The sequence below is a fragment of the Hyaloscypha bicolor genome (genome assembly GCF_002865645.1).
Source record: "Hyaloscypha bicolor E unplaced genomic scaffold K444scaffold_183, whole genome shotgun sequence".
In the NCBI taxonomy this organism is placed as follows: domain Eukaryota; kingdom Fungi; phylum Ascomycota; class Leotiomycetes; order Helotiales; family Hyaloscyphaceae; genus Hyaloscypha; species Hyaloscypha bicolor.
The window spans coordinates 2,363,115-2,384,400 of record NW_020194685.1 but is presented as its reverse complement, the minus strand read 5'-3'; the positions used below and the strand labels follow the sequence as shown (position 1 = coordinate 2,384,400).

At 27.9% G+C, this 21,286-nt stretch overlaps 2 protein-coding genes across 2 annotated transcripts; both read right to left on the bottom strand.

Annotated features, from left to right (window-relative positions):
• Positions 1-18,524: 18,524 nt before the first annotated feature.
• Positions 18,525-19,229, bottom strand: K444DRAFT_637938 (uncharacterized protein; the record flags this gene model as incomplete). The annotated part of the gene is made up of 1 exon (XM_024884188.1): positions 18,525-19,229. One exon carries the CDS (start codon positions 19,227-19,229, stop codon positions 18,525-18,527), a length of 705 nt encoding a protein of 234 aa, XP_024727489.1.
• An 883-nt stretch (positions 19,230-20,112) lies between these two features.
• On the bottom strand, positions 20,113-20,808 carry K444DRAFT_621953 (uncharacterized protein). The gene has a single exon (XM_024882007.1). It carries the CDS (start codon positions 20,629-20,631, stop codon positions 20,287-20,289), a length of 345 nt encoding a protein of 114 aa, XP_024727488.1. The 5' UTR covers positions 20,632-20,808; the 3' UTR covers positions 20,113-20,286.
• Between the last annotated feature and the right edge of the window lie 478 nt (positions 20,809-21,286).

The following is a 21,286-nucleotide window of genomic DNA, read 5'->3' as shown; positions in this document are numbered from 1 at the left end:
AACTATAATAGTAAAGAACCCTAAAAAGATAATATTTAAGCTTATCTAAATACTAATTAATAACCTATATAAATTATAGTATAGCCTTACTCCTGCCTTATAAAATACCAAATTACTATATAATAAGATTATTACTTCTTATTAAGGCTTACTAGTATACTAATATATAGTTTCGGACTCTCTTAATAATCTCGGCTAGCTTATTAATAAGCTCTAATTATCTATTACTACCTATAAGAAAAAGTAATAAATTACTACTAAAACCTATTTTACTAATTAATAATACTATTCTTAAAATTCTCCAAATTACTATTTATCCGGAAATTATTAATACGAATCTAGCTATAACTTCGGAACCCGTAATAATTACTTCAAGTCTTATAATTATAATAAGTATACTCTAAAGTCGTATTTTATATATAAGAAACCCAAATACCGCTTATAGAAGTATATACTAGAGAAATAAAAGGCCGAGAAAGCTTAATTTAAAAATAGAAACATTTACTAATTTAGATCCCGAAATATCTATAACTTTAATAAATGCTTTAGTAATACTTATATATAGTATATTACCGAATTTAAAGAAAAAAAGAATAATAAGAATAATAAGAATAAACTAGTAAGTAATACTTTTAAAGCCTTACTAGCAGAAACGAATAAAGAAAAGAAATATTACTCTAATTCCTACTTTATTTCCGTTAAGAGCTTCCTAGCTATTCCTATAGCCCCCGCTTCTACTATTCCTATAACTAATACCCTTATAAATAACTTTACTTCCCTTTTCCTTATATACTAGATAATAGGTAAAAACCATATCTTAGAGCCTATTAAATAAATAAAAAATACCCAGACATTTATAATTAATAATATATTAAGATATAATACTTACTACTTTTATAAAGTTATAATTAATACCAGAACCTCTAGATTCTCAACTACTAGTTCTAACTAATTCCAAGCTTTATAGCAGACTAATAATAGTATTAAACTTAATAAAACTACTAAAGGTTAAGTTAATATCTAGTTTAGTATTAGATCTATATCTTTTATTAGATCTATAATAGTAAGAATACTAATTAGGCAAGTGTAATTCTATATTATACCTATAAAGACTTTATTTCTACTTAGCTTAGCTAATATAAACAAGCTAGGAGTTTATTTTAATAATCTTACTAATTATCTCATTACTTCTAATAAATGCTTTATATTTATAGTATAATGTTTTAAATATTTTTTCCTGCTTTAGAATATTATTTTATAAAGCTTTATTTCCGAATCCTTTATTTATAATTCCTGCTTTCTTATAAAGATTAAATTACGATATCTATATTACTATTTTAGTTATTTATTTATTAGTAAGCTTCGAAATATACTAGAATAAGCAGGCTATAATATTAATATAGAAGCCCTTAAGTACTTTATAAAATACTACGAGTAATGCCAGAAATTCGAATAATTACCGGAATAATTTAAGTTTAACCTAAAAGATAATATTAGCTTTAATTACTCTATTATTATTAATATTTTCTATATTTCTAATAAATTTATACTTTATATTATTAATAAAGGCACTAGATATTAAGCCAGCTAATAGCTTTAAAATATTAGTATATTATATATTTAGGATGCCCTAAAGTAGTATTAGATTAATACCTATTTAGGCTCTCCTAATTAGATTATAGTAAATACCGGAAAGCAGTTTACTAGTAAGGAGTTTACTTAGCTTGTAAATACTATAGGAACCAAGGTTAAAATCATTCCTATAGAAGCTTATAGTTCTGTCGGAATTATAGAATACTATTATAGCCTAATTTAATATACTTATCTTATTATTATAGCCAAAATCAATAGAATTAATAAGGATACCGTACTTCAAATAATTTTTAAGGCTATTAATAATTTTACTAGACCTAATAGTATTATCCCAATTCTTTTAATTTATAATACTTTACCCTAAATAACTAAATATAATATCCTATTACTAACTATATTATAGTAATTAGTAATACTTAAGAAAGTAATAATAGAAATTTAGAAGCTTCGAGCTAGATACCAGATTACAAATGCCCTAAATACCCGAAATAATCCTAGTATTACTAATATTCACGAACTTTCCTTAAATTCGGATATTCTTATATAATATAAAGAAAATACTAGTTAATCTAGTAATTAGGATAGGCCATATAAGCTAGTAGCCATTAATAGGAAGAACTATATACTAGCTCTACTATATGGTAATACTACCTTCTACTTAATTTCCGTAAAGCCCTTTTATATAGGGAATATTAAGGTTATTACTAATAGCCCCAAACCTGAACCTATTCCCGAACTTTATAATAAGGCTAAAGGTAATATAAGTATAATTTCTCCTGCTATTCCCGCTATTTCACTAAAGTATAATAGAGGATACCCTTATAAGAACCCGGATTTTATAATATTTCTATAGGATAATAACCTATATAAGAACTCCCGTTAAGTTAAAGTTACTAGCCTTCTAGAAAAGGATATATTTGAGGTTATTTCTAGATCTTAGGTACTAAAAAAGATATATATCTTTAACTCCCGGTTTATTAATAAGATTAAAAATAAGGGTATAAAGAAAGAGTTTAAGAAGTTGAAACTAGTTATCCAGGCTTATAATAATAGTAAGAAACATATAATATTAATATAATTACTTACTATTTAATATATTAGCTAGAGAATTATCCTTAGTATTATTATTATAATAATAGATACTATAGAGCTATATTTATATAATATCTCGCAAGCTTATATCTAATTAATAACCTTACTTAACTATAATTTTTATATTAACCTATCTCGCAAGCTTACTAGAGAGCTAAATCTAAATAATAATTCGGTTCTAAAGGTTATAAAACCACTATATAGTATACCGGAAGCTAGAAACTACTAGTTTAAGACTTATTATTCCTACTATATTAATTGTTACGAGTACAAGATCTAGGGCCTGGAAGGCATAGTTAGACTGTTTCTATTTCGATGATTTAAAGCTAAAGAGAAAAGAGGATCCCGAAGGAGCCTCGAATCTAAATAATCGCAAGCTATATATGGGCCTATATACTAGCTTAAGCTCGGAGTTACATGTAATAATCAGGTAACTATAGATACCTTACTTAGATACCAGATGCCTCTCTAGCTCTAGTCTAACCCCTACTAGTACCGTATATTATAATAACCGTAATATTATTCCCTTTTCTCGAAATAAGCTTATTCCCGAGCTTTAAAAGTCCCTATTAAATTTCCAAATTACAGGTCATATATTAAAGGCCAGGGCCTTTTATATATAACTTTAAAGGATTTCCGTCCGTATTATATAGTTCCGGTAGTATATTATTCTTAGTATAGTCTAACTAATAGGAGAGATTCTGGGGCGGTCCTGGCTATTTGGGATTCTTATTATAGAAGCTCTAAAAAGCTAGGGTACTATTATTTAATAAAGAAGCGAGATATTATTCCGGATCTGGGTCCTATCCTTTCTACTAGACTCGGTACTTTAGCTTCCTATAAAGCAGTTTTACTACTTATATTTTTTGAACTTTATACTCCGTTTCCCTATCTTATAATTCTAATAGTAGAGGCTCCGGATTTGCTTATCCGGGAAGGGAATTGCCTGGGTCTTTATATAGCTTCTTTATATAGAATACCGGATATATTCTTATTAATTCCGGAAGCTTGAGCCTAAAGAAATATCCTATTTATTTCAGGATTTCATATAATTCTTTTATTTAGTAAGCTAGCTTATAGCTCGGATAATTATTCTTCTAGTACTTAGTAGTAATTTATATCTTATTTCCTACTCCAAAGTTTACTAGTTAGTAGTACTTATTAGCTTGAGTAATATAGCATTTTTATACTTGTATTATATTTTCCTATATTTTTTACTATAATTTATAGAGCCATATTACTAGGGCCTTTACTTCTTATCTATTTAGCTTTTCCTTTAAAATACTCGATTATATTTGGGTTTCCCAGTTAAATAATATCTATAGTTTATAGCTCTTCTCTATAAAAAACGGGAATTAGTCTATAGTCTTATAAACTAGAGCTATCTACTAGTAATTAATTATTACTACCTATTCGTTCTAATTATCCTAATAATAATTTATATAGGAATATAACTATTAGTTAAAATACTAGTTAATAATCTCCGTCTAGCTATTAGTTTGGGAATAGTTAGTAATTAATAACTTGAGCTTCGTACTAATATACTTATAGAATTCGCTCCAGAAATCCGATATAAACTAGAGGCCTTAATTAGATACTATAATCTCCGGGATACTAATTTGGCAAACTATATAGATAAGAAATAGAAGTACTAACTCTTTAGCTATTACTATATCTCAGACAGGAATTATAATAGGGTACTTGCCTAAATAATTAATAAAGATTACTACTATATTATACTTATTCCTACTCTTTAGACACTTCTTAAAATCTACTAATATATATTACTAGGGGCGGTTAGGGACTAGTAATGGATATAAAAGCCCTGGCTTCTTATTTCTGGAAATATAGGATTATTAGTAGATATAGTAATTATTCCTATACTAATTAATATCTATACCTTGGCCTAGCTAGTAATAGTAGGCCTAAAGAAGCTATTAAAGCTTAGCTTGTTCTAGATATCCTATTAGGGGCTATATATATATCTCCTAAATAAGGGTAGTATATAAGAGTATTTCGGGTATTATTATACTATTAAATATAAATAGTTTGCCATATTATAAAAAAAGGCTATCTTATAGTATTTAAGTACTTTCCTTTTCGTTTCTTGCCTTATCCCGTAGCTCTTCTAGCTCTAGTAACTCTCGGTTCTCGCTTAATAGCTTATCTACTAGCTAGATACTATTATACTAGGTTTCTTTCTAAGCCGGGCTTATAAAGGCCTTAATTAGGGCTAACTAGAGATCCCGTATAATATTATTATTAATCTTTTATTATAGGAGGAGAATTTGGATTTAATAGGCTACTATTACCTTATTCTAGATAATTATATTCTTATATTTCCTATTTAGGGTATTTGCTCATTTATTTAACTTACTTATCTAATATATAAGCTTAAAATAATAGCAGGAAAAGTACTTTACCTAGTAAGCTTGTCTTACTAAGAGCTTCTTTATAATTATAAAATACTCAAGGGCTCGGTAATCTGAATAAATTATAAAGAATACTTCCTATAGGCCTTCTAGCTCTGCTTGCTATTTAGTTAAAAAGAGAATAATAGTAAGTATTTCTTTATTATAGATATTATAGTTTAGCTTTACTAATTATATAGTCTTGGAAAAAAATACTACCGGATACTAGAATTCTATCTAGGGATCTTATTATAAGAGAATACCGGCTATAACTCTATTTAATATATCTATCTCAATTATAATAAGGAGGTTCGGGTTATAATAGTATAGAATTAGTACCGAGAATATAGCTTGCTTTAGCTTAGTAAAACCTTCTTAATACTAATCTATCTATTTAAACGAAACTCTCTTATATATTAGAGCTATTAGGGGCTTTACTATATAGCTATATTTTATAATAAAGTATTAATAAAAGTTATAAAAACCCAGAAAGCCTTATATTTCTTTAATTATCTTTAGTAATTACTAGTTCTTAATAACTACTATCTTATCTGAATCTACTTTAATACCTCTAGTAGAAATAATAAAGCCTAGATACTTTATATAAATAACCTTGAATTCTAATTTCTTAATATTTACTTAGAGGCTAGTATCCTATAATTACTAAAGGACCTTTTATATATAGTCTTTATATTTTAGGGAATTATCCGAGTAAATTAGGATATTATCTAAATAAGCTATATAAAAGATATTAAGATAATTAAAGAGAATATTATTTATATATCTCTAATATATAGCAGGGCTATTAGTTAGGCCTTCCCAAAAAACCTTATACTTATAGGCCCTATATCTTATATGAAATATTATAAGTTCTTCTAATTCTGGATCTATTTAGATCCGATAGAATACTTGCCAAATATCTAGCTTTATATAGACCTTGACTTAAGCTAGCTATATAAGGGTCTCGTAAATAAGGGAAAAAGGATAATAGTCTTTTCGTATTAAGTTATTTAGCTTATAATAGTTAATATAGAATCGGAGAGCTCCGTTAGCCTTCTTTATAAAAAGGATTAGGGATATAAAAGGAAACTAGCTTGGCTTAATAAAGCCCTATTAGAGATTTTCTTTAAGGAAGTACTTAACCTCCTATAGCTTATAGGTTAATTATTAATAGAGCGGGAAATATCCTAGGCTTTCTAGGCCTTTGGAATTATTAATCTAAATCTTATAGTTATATAATTAATATAGGAATAAGATATTTAATATTTTTTTTAAAAAGATATTTATAAAATCCTTAAATTCCTCTAGTAAAACTCTTACTAGCTACTATAGCTCCGTCTTTTCTAGCTATTACTTGCCCGGAATAAACTTGTTCTCTTATTATAATTCTAGCTCTTTATTAATCTCGAAAAATAATATTATAAAAAAAAGGTTCTCCTTTTTCTATAGGTTTATCTAGAAAGCAGCCGGCAAGATACCTATAATATTAACCGAGGGCCTTAACTAGATCTTATAGCTTTCCTTTAGATAATATAGTTTTAATATTCCTATCTCTGGCTTAAGAGAAACTTCTATATTCCCTAAGGCTATTTATATTTCTCTATAGTATTAAGCTTAATTCTTTTACTATATACGGCTTTCTGAGCCTGGATTAGAAAGAGAATAAAGAGAATTCCTCTTTATAAGCTAAGGTCTCTAGGACTTATTTATAGCTATAGCTTTATTTCTTCTATTTATATCTTCTTAATACTAGTTGCTTTTCCCAGGTTTCAAGTTCTTATATATAGTAGTTAGGACCTTATCCCAATCCTTCTTTCTAGGCTAATTATCTGGCCAGATTAACCTTCTATTCTTATAATTAATTAGAATACTAGTATTTATAAACTACTATTATTCCAAAATTATATTATACTTACCTAGCCCTATAACTAGTATAGGTACTAGGACCTTCCGTCTATTAATTAAGAGTATAAGCTTAATATAGTAAGTAATAGGTATGGCCTGCTTACTATTAAATCCCCTTATATTATAGGGTAATACTAATTAAGTAGGCTTAATATCTAGAAATCATTTAATTATTCTTATAAACTTGGAATTAATAAAAGTATATCCGTTTATTCCGATATTAATAAAAGAAGAAGTCTTAATACCTAATCTATTATTACTAATTATATAAGAGAGTATAAATGCTTTACCTCCTAGTAGCTAGCTCAAATTAACTTCTACTATATTTATATAATATAGCCCTAAAAAGAAGACTTCTTTTAGGGGTCCTTATTTCCCTATTCTATATTCTTAAATAACTTACTTATAGTAAATACCGCTAGCTTGGCCGCTAAAACTTGCTTTATATACTTTATCTTGGGCTCTAGATAGTTCCTAGATATATAACCAAATCTATTATAGTTATAGTACTTAAGATCTAAGAATCCGGGCTTCGGGATAGCAGGCTTATCTATTACTAGGGTCTTGGGAGCGGGCTTTATATAAGAGACGCCTCCTGGGCTTAGCTTATCTATATCTTTATTAGCTTTCTTAGATATTTGTTTTTTCTTTTTATAATAAGCTCGGATTTACTAGTTATTTATAGTATAGTATTATATAAATTCTATAATACGGATAGCCGGGTTATTATAGTATATAGCTATGGCCTCTTAGAGCTTCTAGGTAAGCTTATTATTTAGGTTATCCTTAAGGTCCTATAAGTTAATATTTCCGTCTGCTATATACTTTAGGAATAGGATATAGAACTCCTGAAAGGTCTGGCTCTTCTTTATAGATAGCTCCTTAAATACTTGCCAAGTATTATGTTTTTTATTTAAATTATTATATAGCTTTTCTAGATAGGTATATAGTTCTCTAATAGTCTTATATATATATTAACTATCCTAATTCAGGTAAAGAGAGATTAGTATAAGGATATAGCTATCTATATGGCCGAATATATAAATAATCTTAAGGTTCTCTATCTAATAGATATTAGAATTACTATAGAGCTTATTCTTAATCTGAACTAACTAATTATTAAAGGTAATACTATTTTTAGTTATATCTTCGAAAATAGGAGAATTAGGGAGTTTAACTAAATATTTATTTTCTAGAATAGGGGAACCGGTTATTCCGGTAGGCTATATAATAAGCTTCTTAATAATGGCTTTATTCTTTTATAGGACTTGCTTGGTTTCTCTTAGCTAATTCCGATAATTCTTACTATAGGTAAGAATATTATATATCTTTAGAATTAGCTTAATAATCTCTTTATATAAAGCCTCTGAATTCCGAAATAACTTTTGGAACTTTGCCTTTAATAAGGCAAGTCTCTCTTCTTCTTCTATTTTCTAAAAAAGAGTATCTTTTCTATTATAAATATTAATAGAATACTCAGACTTCTTAGGAAACTTAATAAGAGGCTCTGGTCTACCTTCTAGTAGTATACTAGTAGTATCTTATACTATAGCTTCTTCTAACTTGCCTAGTTATTCCGGGACTTGCTTTCTTATAAATCTTCGTTTAATAATAAGGTTACTAGCCTATCCGCTTACCTGGCCGGTCTAGGGCTTTCTTATCTAGTTATTCTAGGGCTTTCTTTTATTCTAATATTAGTTAACTGGTTCGAGAATAGCTATAGTATATTATATCTATACTTATTAAAAACCAATCGGGTAGATATTATTTAAATCCTCTATAGGATTAAGAAATAGGTAAGCTTTGAATTATATTACAAATATAAGATCTAGGGCCTAGAAGATATAGTTAGACTATTTCTATTTTAATAATTTAAAACTAAAGAGAGAAAAGAATCCCGAAAGAGCTTCGGATCTAAATAATTACAAGCTATATACGGGCCTATATACTAGCTTAAGCTCGGGGTTATATATAATAATTAGGTAATTATAGATACCTTACTCAGATACCAGATACCTCTCTAGCTCTAGTCTAATCCCTACTAGTACCATATATTATAATAACCGTAATATTAATAAGCTTTCTATAAAATAGTTAACTTATAACCCTTGCCTCTTTTATAGCAAGTAATTCTTTGGAATTATTAGCCTTTAAATTAATAATACCCTATTTATTAAAACTAATAATTTTGCGAAGATAAAGTAACTAAAGCTCTAAGAGGCTAAGTTCTTGGCTAAAAAGCATAAATGCCTTATTATTAACTATAATCTCAAGTTTAATAGAGGTATTATTTATATGAATACTACTAGAATTACTCTTATATAGGAATACTAGTATAAAAACCTTCGAATTATTTCTATAAAAAATACTATTACTATAAGTAATAGGGGTACTATTTATTAAGACCTCTTTATTAAAGACTAATATATTACCTAATATACTAGAGAAGTATATATTATATTAGTCTATTAACTAGAAGTTTTATATAACCTATTAATTACTACTTAAGCTATTAAATTCTCGGAAACTAATATAAAGGCACTTAATAAATATATTTAATAGTAAATTAAAAATACTACTAGAGAACTAAGATTCGTAAAGCTAGTAAAGGAATTCTTATATTTAATTATTTTTATAAATGCTTTATTTGTAAATAATAGAGATTTCTTTTCCTAAATCGGATATATTCTAGTTCTAGTAAATAGAACTAGATATACTAATATTATTTACTAGTTTTCTACTAAATATAAGAGAGTTACCAGAAATATTCTAGCTTCGGAACTCTATAATATGGCTTATGGCTTTAATATAGGTGCTTTAGTCAAATCTATAATTAATAAAGTACTAGAAATAGAACTATTACTAGTAGTCTATATGAATTCGAAGTCATTATATAAATATCTTATTAAATTGGGAACTATTCGAGAAAAGTATCTAATTATTAATATAATATACCTTTACTAGGTATACGAATAATAAGAGATTATAGAAATCAAATAAATTAAGGGAGAATTAAATCTTGCCGACTTTATAATAAAATTAAAGCTAATAAATACCCTTAAGTACCTAATTAATATAAATACTATATAATTAGATATAAAGGAATAGGTTAAGCGCGAATAGGGCAAGAAATAGATATATGAGATAGGAGAATATTATAAAAAGAGAAGTCACGTGCAAAAAACTATGGCCTTTAGTATATAACTAAAACCTCGGAAGTAATATAAATATATAGAGTATTTGGGAAATCTAATACTAGACCAGATTAGGGAATTTGTATATAATTAGAGAGAGATACTATTTTTCGCGTTTTTAGAGAGTTTCTAGTATTAGTATAACTATTTCTTTAAGAGTTATATATATAGTTACGGGATATGGGATACGGGATATAGGTAATAGAATATAAGTAATAGAATATAAGATATAGAATATAATCATATAACCTCGCATCTTATTAGTAACTCAACTAGTAGACTAGACCCCTTTAGGCTTAGTAAATTTAGGGATTATATATTAATACTATAATACTATAATTCCTACTTCTAAATAATAATAACTTTACTAACTAATATAACTAGTATTTCCATACCTATATAATAGTACTATATATTACTAGTAAACTAATAGTAAGAAATATATAGTATTAATATAATTACCTACTATTTAATATATTAGCTAGAGAATTATTCTTAGTATTATTATTATAATAATAAATATTACGAAATTATATTTATATAATATCTTATAAGCTTATATCTAATTAATAATCTTATTTAATTATAATTTCTATATTAATTTATTCTATAAGCTTACTAGAGAGCTAAATCTAAAAGATAATTCTATTTTAAAAATTATAAAACTATTATATAATATATTAGAAGCTAGGAATTACTAATTTAAGACTTATTATTTCTATTATATTAATAAGCTTTTTATAAAATAATTAACTTATAACTCTTACCTTTTCTATAATAAGTAATTCTTTAGAATTATTAGCCTTTAAACTAATAATACCTTATTTATTAGAACTAATAATTTTATAAAAGCAAAGTAACTAAAGCTTTATAAGGCTAAGTTCTTAACTAAAGAATATGAATTCCTTACTTTTAATTATAATCTTAAATTTAATAGAAGTATTATTTATATAAATACTATTAGAATTATTCTTATATAAGAATACTAATATAAAAACCTTTAAATTATTTTTATAAAAAATAATATTACTATAAGTAATAGAAATACTATTTATTAAAATCTTTTTATTAAAGACTAATATATTACCTAATATACTAGAGAAATATATATTATATTAATTTATTAACTAGAAGCTTTATATAATCTATTAATTATTACTTAAGCTATTAAACCCTCGAAAACTAATATAAAGGCACTTAATAAATATATTTAATAGTAGATTAAGAATACTATTAGAAAACTAAGATTTATAAAGCTAGTAAAGAAGTTCTTATATTTAATTATTTTTATAAATACTTTATTTATAAATAATAGAAATTTCTTTTCTTAAATTAGATATATTCTAGTTCTAATAAATAGAACTAGATATACTAATATTATTTACTAGTTCTTTACTAAATATAAGAGAATTATTAGAAGTATTCTAGTTTCGGAACTTTATAATATAGTTTATAATTTTAATATAAGTATTTTAGTTAAATCTATAATTAATAAAATACTAGAAATAGAACTATTATTAGTTATTTATATGAATTTAAAGTTATTATATAAATACTTTATTAAATTAGGTACTATTCGAGAGAAATATCTAATAATTAATATAATATATCTTTATTAGATATATAAATAACGAGAGATTACAGAAATTAAATAAATTAAGAAAGAATCAAATTTTACTAATTCTATAATAAAATTAAAGCTATTAAATGCCTTTAAGTATCTTATTAATACAAATATTATATAATTAGATATAGAAGAATAAATAAAATATAAATAAAATAGGAAATAAATATATAAATAGGAAAATATATATAAAGATTTCCTTAATATCTAGTATCTAGATATCTAGTATTTAAGTATCTAGTATCTAGATATCTAGTATTTAAGTATCTAGTACTAGATCGGATTAGGAAATATAAGTATATAGAATAAAAGAATATTATAAGAAAGAAAGTTATATATAAAAAGCTATAGCTTTTAGTATATAACTAAAACCTTAAAAGTAATATAGATATATAAAGTATTTAAGAGATCTAGTATTAGGCCAGATTAGGGAATTTATATATAATTAAAAAGAAGTACTATTTTCTATTTTTTTCTATTTTTTAGAGAGTTTCTAATATTAGTATAGCTATTTCTTTAGAAGTTATATATATAGTTACGGGATATAAGATATAAGTAATAAGATATAAGTAATAAGATATAAGTAATAAAATATAAAATACGAGATATAATTATATAATCTTATATTCTATTAGTAACTTAACTAGTAAACTAGACTTTTTTAGGCTTAGTAAATTTAGGAATTATATATTAATACTATAATACTATAATTCTTACTTCTAAATAATAACTTTACTAACTAATATAATTAGTATTTTTATACTTATATAATAGTACTATATATTATTAATAAACTAATAGTAATCTAGGCCTTTATTTTTTTTAGAGAAATATATATATAGGTTTTTTATTATTTCTTTTATAATTCTTTCTTATATTATAATATAATACTTTTTCTCTAGCTTTTTATAAATATTTAGTTCTAGATTTAGGAATTATATTATAAACCGGACTTTTAATATTATTAAGAAATTTACTACTGGAATTCTATTTTTTAGTAATAAATAAAGCTTTCTTTATTATTTTCTTATAATCTTAAACTTCTTAAAAAAAAAATTTAGAATTCTTTTATTTATTATTTAATATTTATTTTTATAAGAATTTTAAAAAAACTAGTTATATTCTTCTAACTAATATATAATATATTAAGCTAATCTTTAAGAAAAAGAATTTCCTTTAGTTAATTTTAGTAACTATTACTTAATAATATATATTAAGAATTTAGAGAAATTTAGTAGTTTTTTCTTAGTTTCTTAAAATAATAATAGTATTATTTATATATATAATAGTTTTTATTATTTTTATTTTAGCTATTACTTTTATTATATTATTCTCGTTTACTATTATATATATAAGGGCCTTTATTATAATAATAAAAAGTAAATAGCTTATAAGATTTTCTTATTTTATTTTATTTTAGATCTTAATTTTCCTATTTCTAAATCTATTTATAAATAGGCTTATAAATACTTCTTTATAAAATACTTTTAGTTATTTTATAAATTCTTATAGAATTCTAATAGTCTTTATTATTTTCTAGAGGAATTAGTAATCTATTCGGTTATAGGCTTTCTTTTAGTCTAGAAATAAAATATAAATACTATTATTTACTTTTTTTATTTTTTTATTTTTTTATACTTTATAATTATATCTTAAATTATTTATATATTATTATTAATTAGTTATTTAGTTAGAAATACTAATTATTATTATCTAATAATTAGATTTAGAATATAAATAAGTCTTATTATTAATATCTTAATATATAGCTTATAGTTTATATTTATAAATATAAGAAGCCTATAATTAGCTAATAATAGAGAATTGCCCTTTTTATAAAGAAGTATTAGTATGTTTTTTATTTACTTATCTAGGAAATCGAGTTCTTGAATTTTATTAAAGAAATTATATAATATTTAAATTATTAGTAAGTTATTATTCTTTCTTTTTATAGTAATTTTTAGAAGTATTTTATAGAGCTTATATAATAGGCTATTAATTTCAGGTAATTTTCTCGAGGCTATTTTTAATATAAATACCTTTATTTCTTATATTAGAATTAGTTTCTTAAGCTATTTTATTTCAAAATTAGATATTTAAGTATCTTTTCTTTAGTAATTCTCTTAATCTATTTCTTATTATATAAGGTTTTATAATAGGTTATATAGGTTTTAAGAATCTTATCTAGTTCTATTCTTATATTCTTTAGATAATTCTTAATAGCTTTTATAGCCTTATTTAAATTCTTTTTAATTCTTATATAGAATTCTTTTATAGGCCTTTTTATAAGTATTATATTTTTTATTATAATATTATAAATATAATTCTTATATTTTCTTTAGTTTAAGTACTTTTCCTAAATATTAATAGAATTTAGTTTATAGCTAATTTATCTAGAAAACCCCTATTTTTTTTATAATTTTTACTTTTATTTCTTTATTCTAATATATATAATACAAGTTTTTTTTTAATTATTTCTTTTTTTTTTATAAATTTCTATATTATAGCTTTAAAATTATTTTATTCTTTCTAGAAATTCCTTATAAATAATATATATAGTTTATTAATAATAAAGTCTCTAATCTTTTTCCTTTTTAGGAATCTAGGATTTAAATACTACTATCCGAAGTCTCTAGATACTAGAGAAGGAAATTTAATTCGGATACTAACTATTTTATAATTAATATTAAATCTTATAAGTTAGATATTCTAGTTTATAAATAGTTTTATCTAATTATTTTTTAGGTAAATTCTATTAATTCTCGATATTTCTATTTTTCTTTTTTCTTATTTTAGTTTTTAGTAAAATATATAGGCTTTAGAATTAGAATATTATTACTTTTATTTATTTATTATTTTGCTTTCTTATTTACTAAATACCTTAACTAGTTTTTCTAAGGTATTAATATACTTAATACTATTTTCTCTTTAATTTCTATAATTAATTAGTTTTACTAGTTTCTAGTTTCTAGCTATTATATTACTATTTAGAATATAATTCAGGTCTTATATTTTTTTTAATCTTATTATTAAATTATTCTAGTTTTCTTTTTATATTTATTAGAATATAGATATTTAATATAATTAAGTTCTTTCTTTTATACTTTATTTTATAAGTTAGTATTCTTTTATTTATATCCTAATAAAAAATATAGTCTCTATTATTCTCTAGTTCAGATATTTATTAAATAGTTCTATAGTTAATAATTATAGTAATTCCCTTTTATTTCCCTTTATAGTTTATAGTAATACTTATTACTTTATATTAGGCCTTAAGTTTAAAAGCTATTTCTTTACTAAAATATATTTCTTGAATTATTATAATATTTATATTAGTATTTTATATAAGGTTATATAAGTTACGGAATCTAGCTAAGTTATTTAGTATTTATATATTAATAGAGGCTATAAAAATATTATTTATTAATCTTCTATAATAGTATTTAGTAGCTATTATAGCTAGCTAGCTAAAAGAAAATAAAATACGGGAAATACTAAGAATAAATTAGAATAATAAATAATCTTATAGAGTATTCTCTTAAGTAACTATTTATAGATTTTATATTTGATTTTTAATAAGTTTCTAGCTAAGAATTTATATAAAAACTTATTTTTCTTTTCTTTTATCTCGGGAAAGTATATCTTAAACTCTAAAATTTCTAGTAATTATAAGAACTAAATTATTATAGCTGCCTTTTTTATATTCTTATAATATTAGAGCTCTAGCTAGAACTTAATTCTTGAATCCAGATTTAGTTCTAGAAAATATATTCTAATATACTTAATTATTATTTCTAGTAAGATATTATTAGTTCGAGAAATAATAAAAGTTCTTATTCTAGTATTCTTATATAAAGATATCTGAATTATTTACTTATTATTACTATCTTACTAGTAGTTTATTTTATTAAAAAACTTTATATACTCGTAATTTTTTAGTCTTATAATCTAGTTTATCTTGTTATTTCGGGCTATAGACTAAATAATATCTATTTTCTTATTTAGTTTTAGCTTAAGTATTTCGATTATTTCTCTTAAAATATTTTTTTCTAGCCCTATTTCTTTATTTTCTATATTTCTTAGCTTCCTTAGTAAATATATATAAATATAATAGCTATTTATATATATTAATACTTTTATTTCTCTTCTTATTACCTTAGCTAGTTCTTTTCTTATTTGCCCGGTATTAAGTTCTAATCTTAATAATTCTAGTATATTTGCCCCTAAAAGGCCTTTATACTTAAGAAGAGGTTTACTAGCTAAGGGGCCTTTATTTTCTTTTCTTATAAGTACTATATTTGCTACAGGTCTTATATTAGACTTTTTTTTATAGTTCTATTAATAGAAAGCTAGGCTCTTTAGTTATTATTAGGATATAGCCTTTCTTATAGGCTATTCTTATCTTATTCTTTAGAATAAAGATTCCTATTTCAGAAAAAATTATTCTTTATCTAATACCTGCCTATAACTCTAGTATTTCTTTATTAAGCTAGGGAAAAATAAGTAATAGGATCTCGGTATCCGAGTTATCTTTATTATAGTCCTAAAGAGACTTAGTAAGTTTTTAGTTAGTATATATTTGAGTAATAGTTTCTGTTACTTTTAGGCTTAGATAGCGGGTATATCTAAAAAAAATTAATAAAGAAATCAGGAACTTTATTCGAAAAAGCAGGCAAGAAAGCTTTCCTGGCTAGGTTCTTTATAAATAATCTAGTAATTATTTTCTCTGGCTTTATAGCCCTACTTTTTCTTTTATTTTCTTTACTAGAGCTATTTTACTAGCAAGTTCTATTACTATTATCTCGGGTATATTTATAGTAGAGATAATAGAAATAAGATCTTTAGCTAGTAAAGGAGATCTTTATTATTTCTCGGATTATTTTTTCTTTTAAGCCTTTTTTATTTCTTTCTTATTTATATAATCTTTAGTATTAGTAGCCTAATTAGTTAAAGGCATAAGGGTTAAGGGAATTCTTTTATTTTATTTACTAATACTATTTATAGTAATACTAGAACTAGTAGCTTTAGCTCCTGCTTTAGTCTAATTCCCGTAATTATTCTATAAGTATCTCTTTACTTATTAATTTATTAATCTGGTTTCTAGTTTCTTGCCTATTAGCCAAGTTCTTAAGAAAAGCTTTATTTTTACTAATATTATCTCGGTTATAGCTTGAATTAGTAGATTTCATATTAATATTATTAGTATTAGATAGGTCTATATTCAAGTATAGTTATATTATTATTAATAGGTACTCTATAGTTATTTAATATCCCTATATATTTAGGACGGGATAAGGACGTCTCGGGATCTCTAGCCAAGTAATTATTCATTATTAGGGTAATAAAAAAAAATTTTATGGCCCGGAGTAATAGTAAAGCTATCTCTAATACTAATATTATTGGGCCTTGACCTAATTATATTCTCTGAGGTATTTGCTCAGAGTTCCGAGAACTTGAAAGATACCGTATTTGACTATTTTGTAACCCGATTAATATAATTCTCTTTATATTAGCTGTTCTGATAGTTAATCGAGCTATAAGCCCGCTCTATAACCGCGTCAAGGCGTCAAACTCGTACAGGAGAACGTATACTGGCGGTGTGCGTTCCCAGGAAAAGCTCAATTAAATTAGTAATAGCTTCTGCAGGAGGATACAGACCTTTCCAGCTGCTTCAGCTATCCATCAGCCCGTTGAGCTCCCCCCCGGGTAGCCAGTATTCTAATCTAATCTATTCATTTGACACACTGGATGGTAGGAAGAATCCACTGCATATCCGTTAGTTAGAGACTTCTTCCACTCTAATTTTGACGGACTGAATGTCGTAGCGTAGAAAGACCATACAAGGTCTGGCGGATTGAGGATACTTACATATATCGAGGTATAAGTCGTCAGGCAAACCAAAAGAAAGCCACCGGAAACAGTATCCCCATCAACGGTCTGTCTCCCCGAAACACATACGACAAACTCACCAACAGCAGCAACCATCGGCATCTGCAACCTCGCCTCGGGAACATTCTTCCCACCCGTTCATTGACCCTCCGTAAATAGTATCTCTCCTGCCAAATATTCGTAATGAAGCCAATCGCAAGACCCAGTACAACTCCCAAGTTCGCCAGCCCTACGCCAATCATGTTAAACCCAGAGCCGCGAATTTGGGCCGATTTTACCCGTGACAAGATTTTAATGGACGAACCACATACGAGTAACCCGAGGTTTAACAGGATCCGATGTTGGGAGTTTGCTGCAAGGGAAGATGTGAAGAAGATCAGAGCTTTGGGTATTGGCATAAGCCGAGATTCCACGCCGAATCAGACGACGACGTGGCGTCTAGATACTTCTTCTCTGCGAGCCTTTGAGGCTGACCATTTATGGCCGACCCGGTGCCAAAATTGGCAGAGCAGTGGAAAGCAACGGCCGAGATGGAGATTCGCAAGAAGCTAAAGCGGAGCAAAAGTCACCAACCTGACTGAACTGTAGATTTACCTCAGATCAAGGTTGTCCCTTACTTCTAGGTGTCGGCCGTGCAATATCATCTAGCGTGAGATATACATCTCGATTCCAACACATAAATATCCTCCCGCAATGCCAGCAAGGACTTCATTATCGGCCTTAGGGTTGCCCCAAGTTGAGAAGGCTGGCGTAGATTCGCGGACCTCAGATCCAGTAATAGAGCCATGTCTTGATGCTAATGGTCCTGAAAACATTTCATCTTGAAGCCAGAACAGCCATGACCTCAGCCCATGCTTCTTCAGTATCAGCACGACTGATCCACTGTGCCCGCAACGGCTTGATCAATCTTCCGTTTATCTCCTCAATGACGCCATCCAGACTATATCTCCCATTCTTAACATTCAGTTTCAATTTCTCCAAAGCTTCCGAATCCCAAATAGAGATCAAAGGTTCCGTAAACCCACTTTCATTGACAAAACACGTGACCGGGTTCTGATACTCGAGAATGAGTTGTTGAAGCGCCGGCGGAGGCAAGAGAGGATAATCGCAGGTAAGAACAAGCCATTTGGCATCCGGGTGTGTCGAGTGAGCAGCGAGGAGGCCAGATGCTGCCCCAATGTCCTCCTCCTGCTCGTCGAAGACGGGCTTCAACTCAGGAAAGTTGTGCAGGTCGTGATCATGCTCATCATGCTCACCATGCTCGGCATCTTTGGAAACTCTAGCCCGGACGGCTACATCTTTCAGCGGGGCTTCGATACTTCCCAATTGAGACTCATCGTGCAGAGAGATGTAGATCGTCGAGGCAGAGGGAACTGCGCTGTGCAAGGTCTCGAGGGCATGCTCAATCGCGAGCCGACCATCCGGGAATCGGAAAAGTTCCTTGCGGTTTCCCATGTGAGAGGATTTGGCGCGAATTAAAAGCAATACCTTGAGGAGTGGCCCTCCGGATTCGTACTCCATCTCGACTTCTGCGCACTGGAATGAGAGGAAGTTGGTCGTCTCTCTCGCTAGTGCGAGTAAGATTGTTGAAATTGGTACGCTACCATAGCTAGCTCACCAGTCCTTCCAGCACCAGGTTCAACCACTAATTTAGGGTTCTCCACTCTCATTTGTCATGCGTCACTCGCTGAGCTTACCAAGCTTACTAGTATATCGTCATTTTGATTACTTTTGATTTATCAGCTGATTGATAATGTATCGGAGAAAGCGGGCTCGGCATCACCGGTATCGCCGAAGGGTAATGGGAATAAATCCCTTACTTTAGACACTTTTCCTCTGTTTTTACACTTCACTCTCCTGTATCTAGTCATTCTACAGATTGTCAACCTCCAATATATCGATTTTCCATCAATAAATCGATCACTTTCCAATAAAGATGAAATCGAAGCCCACGTGACTTTCATCACGTTTCTGCATAAGAAGAATCTACCCAGACTTATATTCGCCTACGCAGAAACCCGAAAGCCGAGTTCGATGTCCCTACTTTTTTCGTACGTCAATTGAAAGTGCGGTTGAACGGTTAACCTTTCAAACTCTCAAGTCACCTCCGAGACTCAACTCAACAACCTCGAGAACATCAAGATCTCTTAAGAATTATATTTCTCAACCCTTTTCAAGTTAAGTCTCATACCAACAGATCTTGTCTCTTTATCTCTATATATTGATTATCAATACATATGTTCTTCAAGACAGCAAAGCAACCGCAACGAAGGCCTAGTTTGTCCTTCCCTGGAGACGATTCGCAATGTCAGAGACATAGCTATCAGTGGCTCCCTTCCCATCAGAAAGATTCTGTTCGAAAAGTTAGGAAACAAGTTTGATACTTCGGATATGGATCGCTCACGTTGACATTTATCGAGCCAGAATTGTAATAACGAAGAGCTTCGTAGATGGACTTCTCATTGTCCTGGTTGCCAGTCTGCTGCAAATTTCCCTTGAAGTGCTTGGTGCCAGCAATGACCATGGATGATATTTGCTCCTAAGAGCACATTAGCAACTCTTTCCAAATCACTCTTTATTACTCGGGAGGAGGACATACCTGGCTCAAGTTGTGCTGCCCAGGGAATGCAGGACTCTCCTCGGCTTGCATCAAGCCTCCGGTGGGGTTGTTGTCCATATCATTGGGAGTACCAACACCAACATTTCCGGTACTCTCTTGCATGATGATACAGAAAATTACCCGCTCCTCGACACCGAGCTTCGCAGCCTCCAGGACTGCATTCCAGATCCGGCCAACGTCCTCTCCGCTGTCACCCGTTTGAAGCATCTCAGCTTTGTTTAGGTTGAAGATTGTTTCGAAGTCCTTCCATGTGCTCATGGGAGGGAATGATGAAGCGGGGCCTGAGTACCACGTGAAACCCATTTTGATAGAAGATGAATTTTCTTAAAGAGAATGGTTTACTGAAATTTGAGTTTGTGACGAAAGAATCTTTTTGTTTTGTTGGGACGAGGATAGAAAGAGGATTATCATTCGGTTTATATATTTCAAATTGCTTGCCTTGAAGCAGCTCACTTGAGCCTTGTACCCAGTCGAAGTTGCCCATCTGCAGTGGAGAGTGCAAGCACAGTCAGATTGAATGTACATACTCGATTTCAGCCTATTCATTTATAACAAGGCAAGAACACGGGCATGCCGTGTATTACTAAACAAATGATATGCTCTGGGGATCAGTTTGTCAGCATCCTAATCCCAAAATAATGACCGTGCAGTTGGCCGCAGAGTCCTCAGCCACCCAGAAGCATCTTCGGTTTGTTGTCAGGCATTAAGATTGTTAAATTCCGAGTAATAAACTTCTAATCAAGAGGCTGAACGAGTGTGCTGACGTGCGAGAGTAAGCTCTACAGCTGAAAACCCAGCGTGAGAAGCTGATTTAGCGCCCGCACACCCTCAATCCTGCACACCCTCGCCAAGTCCACTTATTACCTTAATAACTTTTTAACTGCTTTATGAATTAATACCAAATCTTACAGACGCCTAGAAGATATATAAATCTTATATAATCTTAAGTATCTTATAT

Coding starts and splice junctions, on each gene's coding strand:
- K444DRAFT_621953 (XM_024882007.1), bottom strand. CDS start 20,631: ATGGGTTTCACGTGGTACTCAGGCCCCGCTTCATCATTCCCTCCCATG.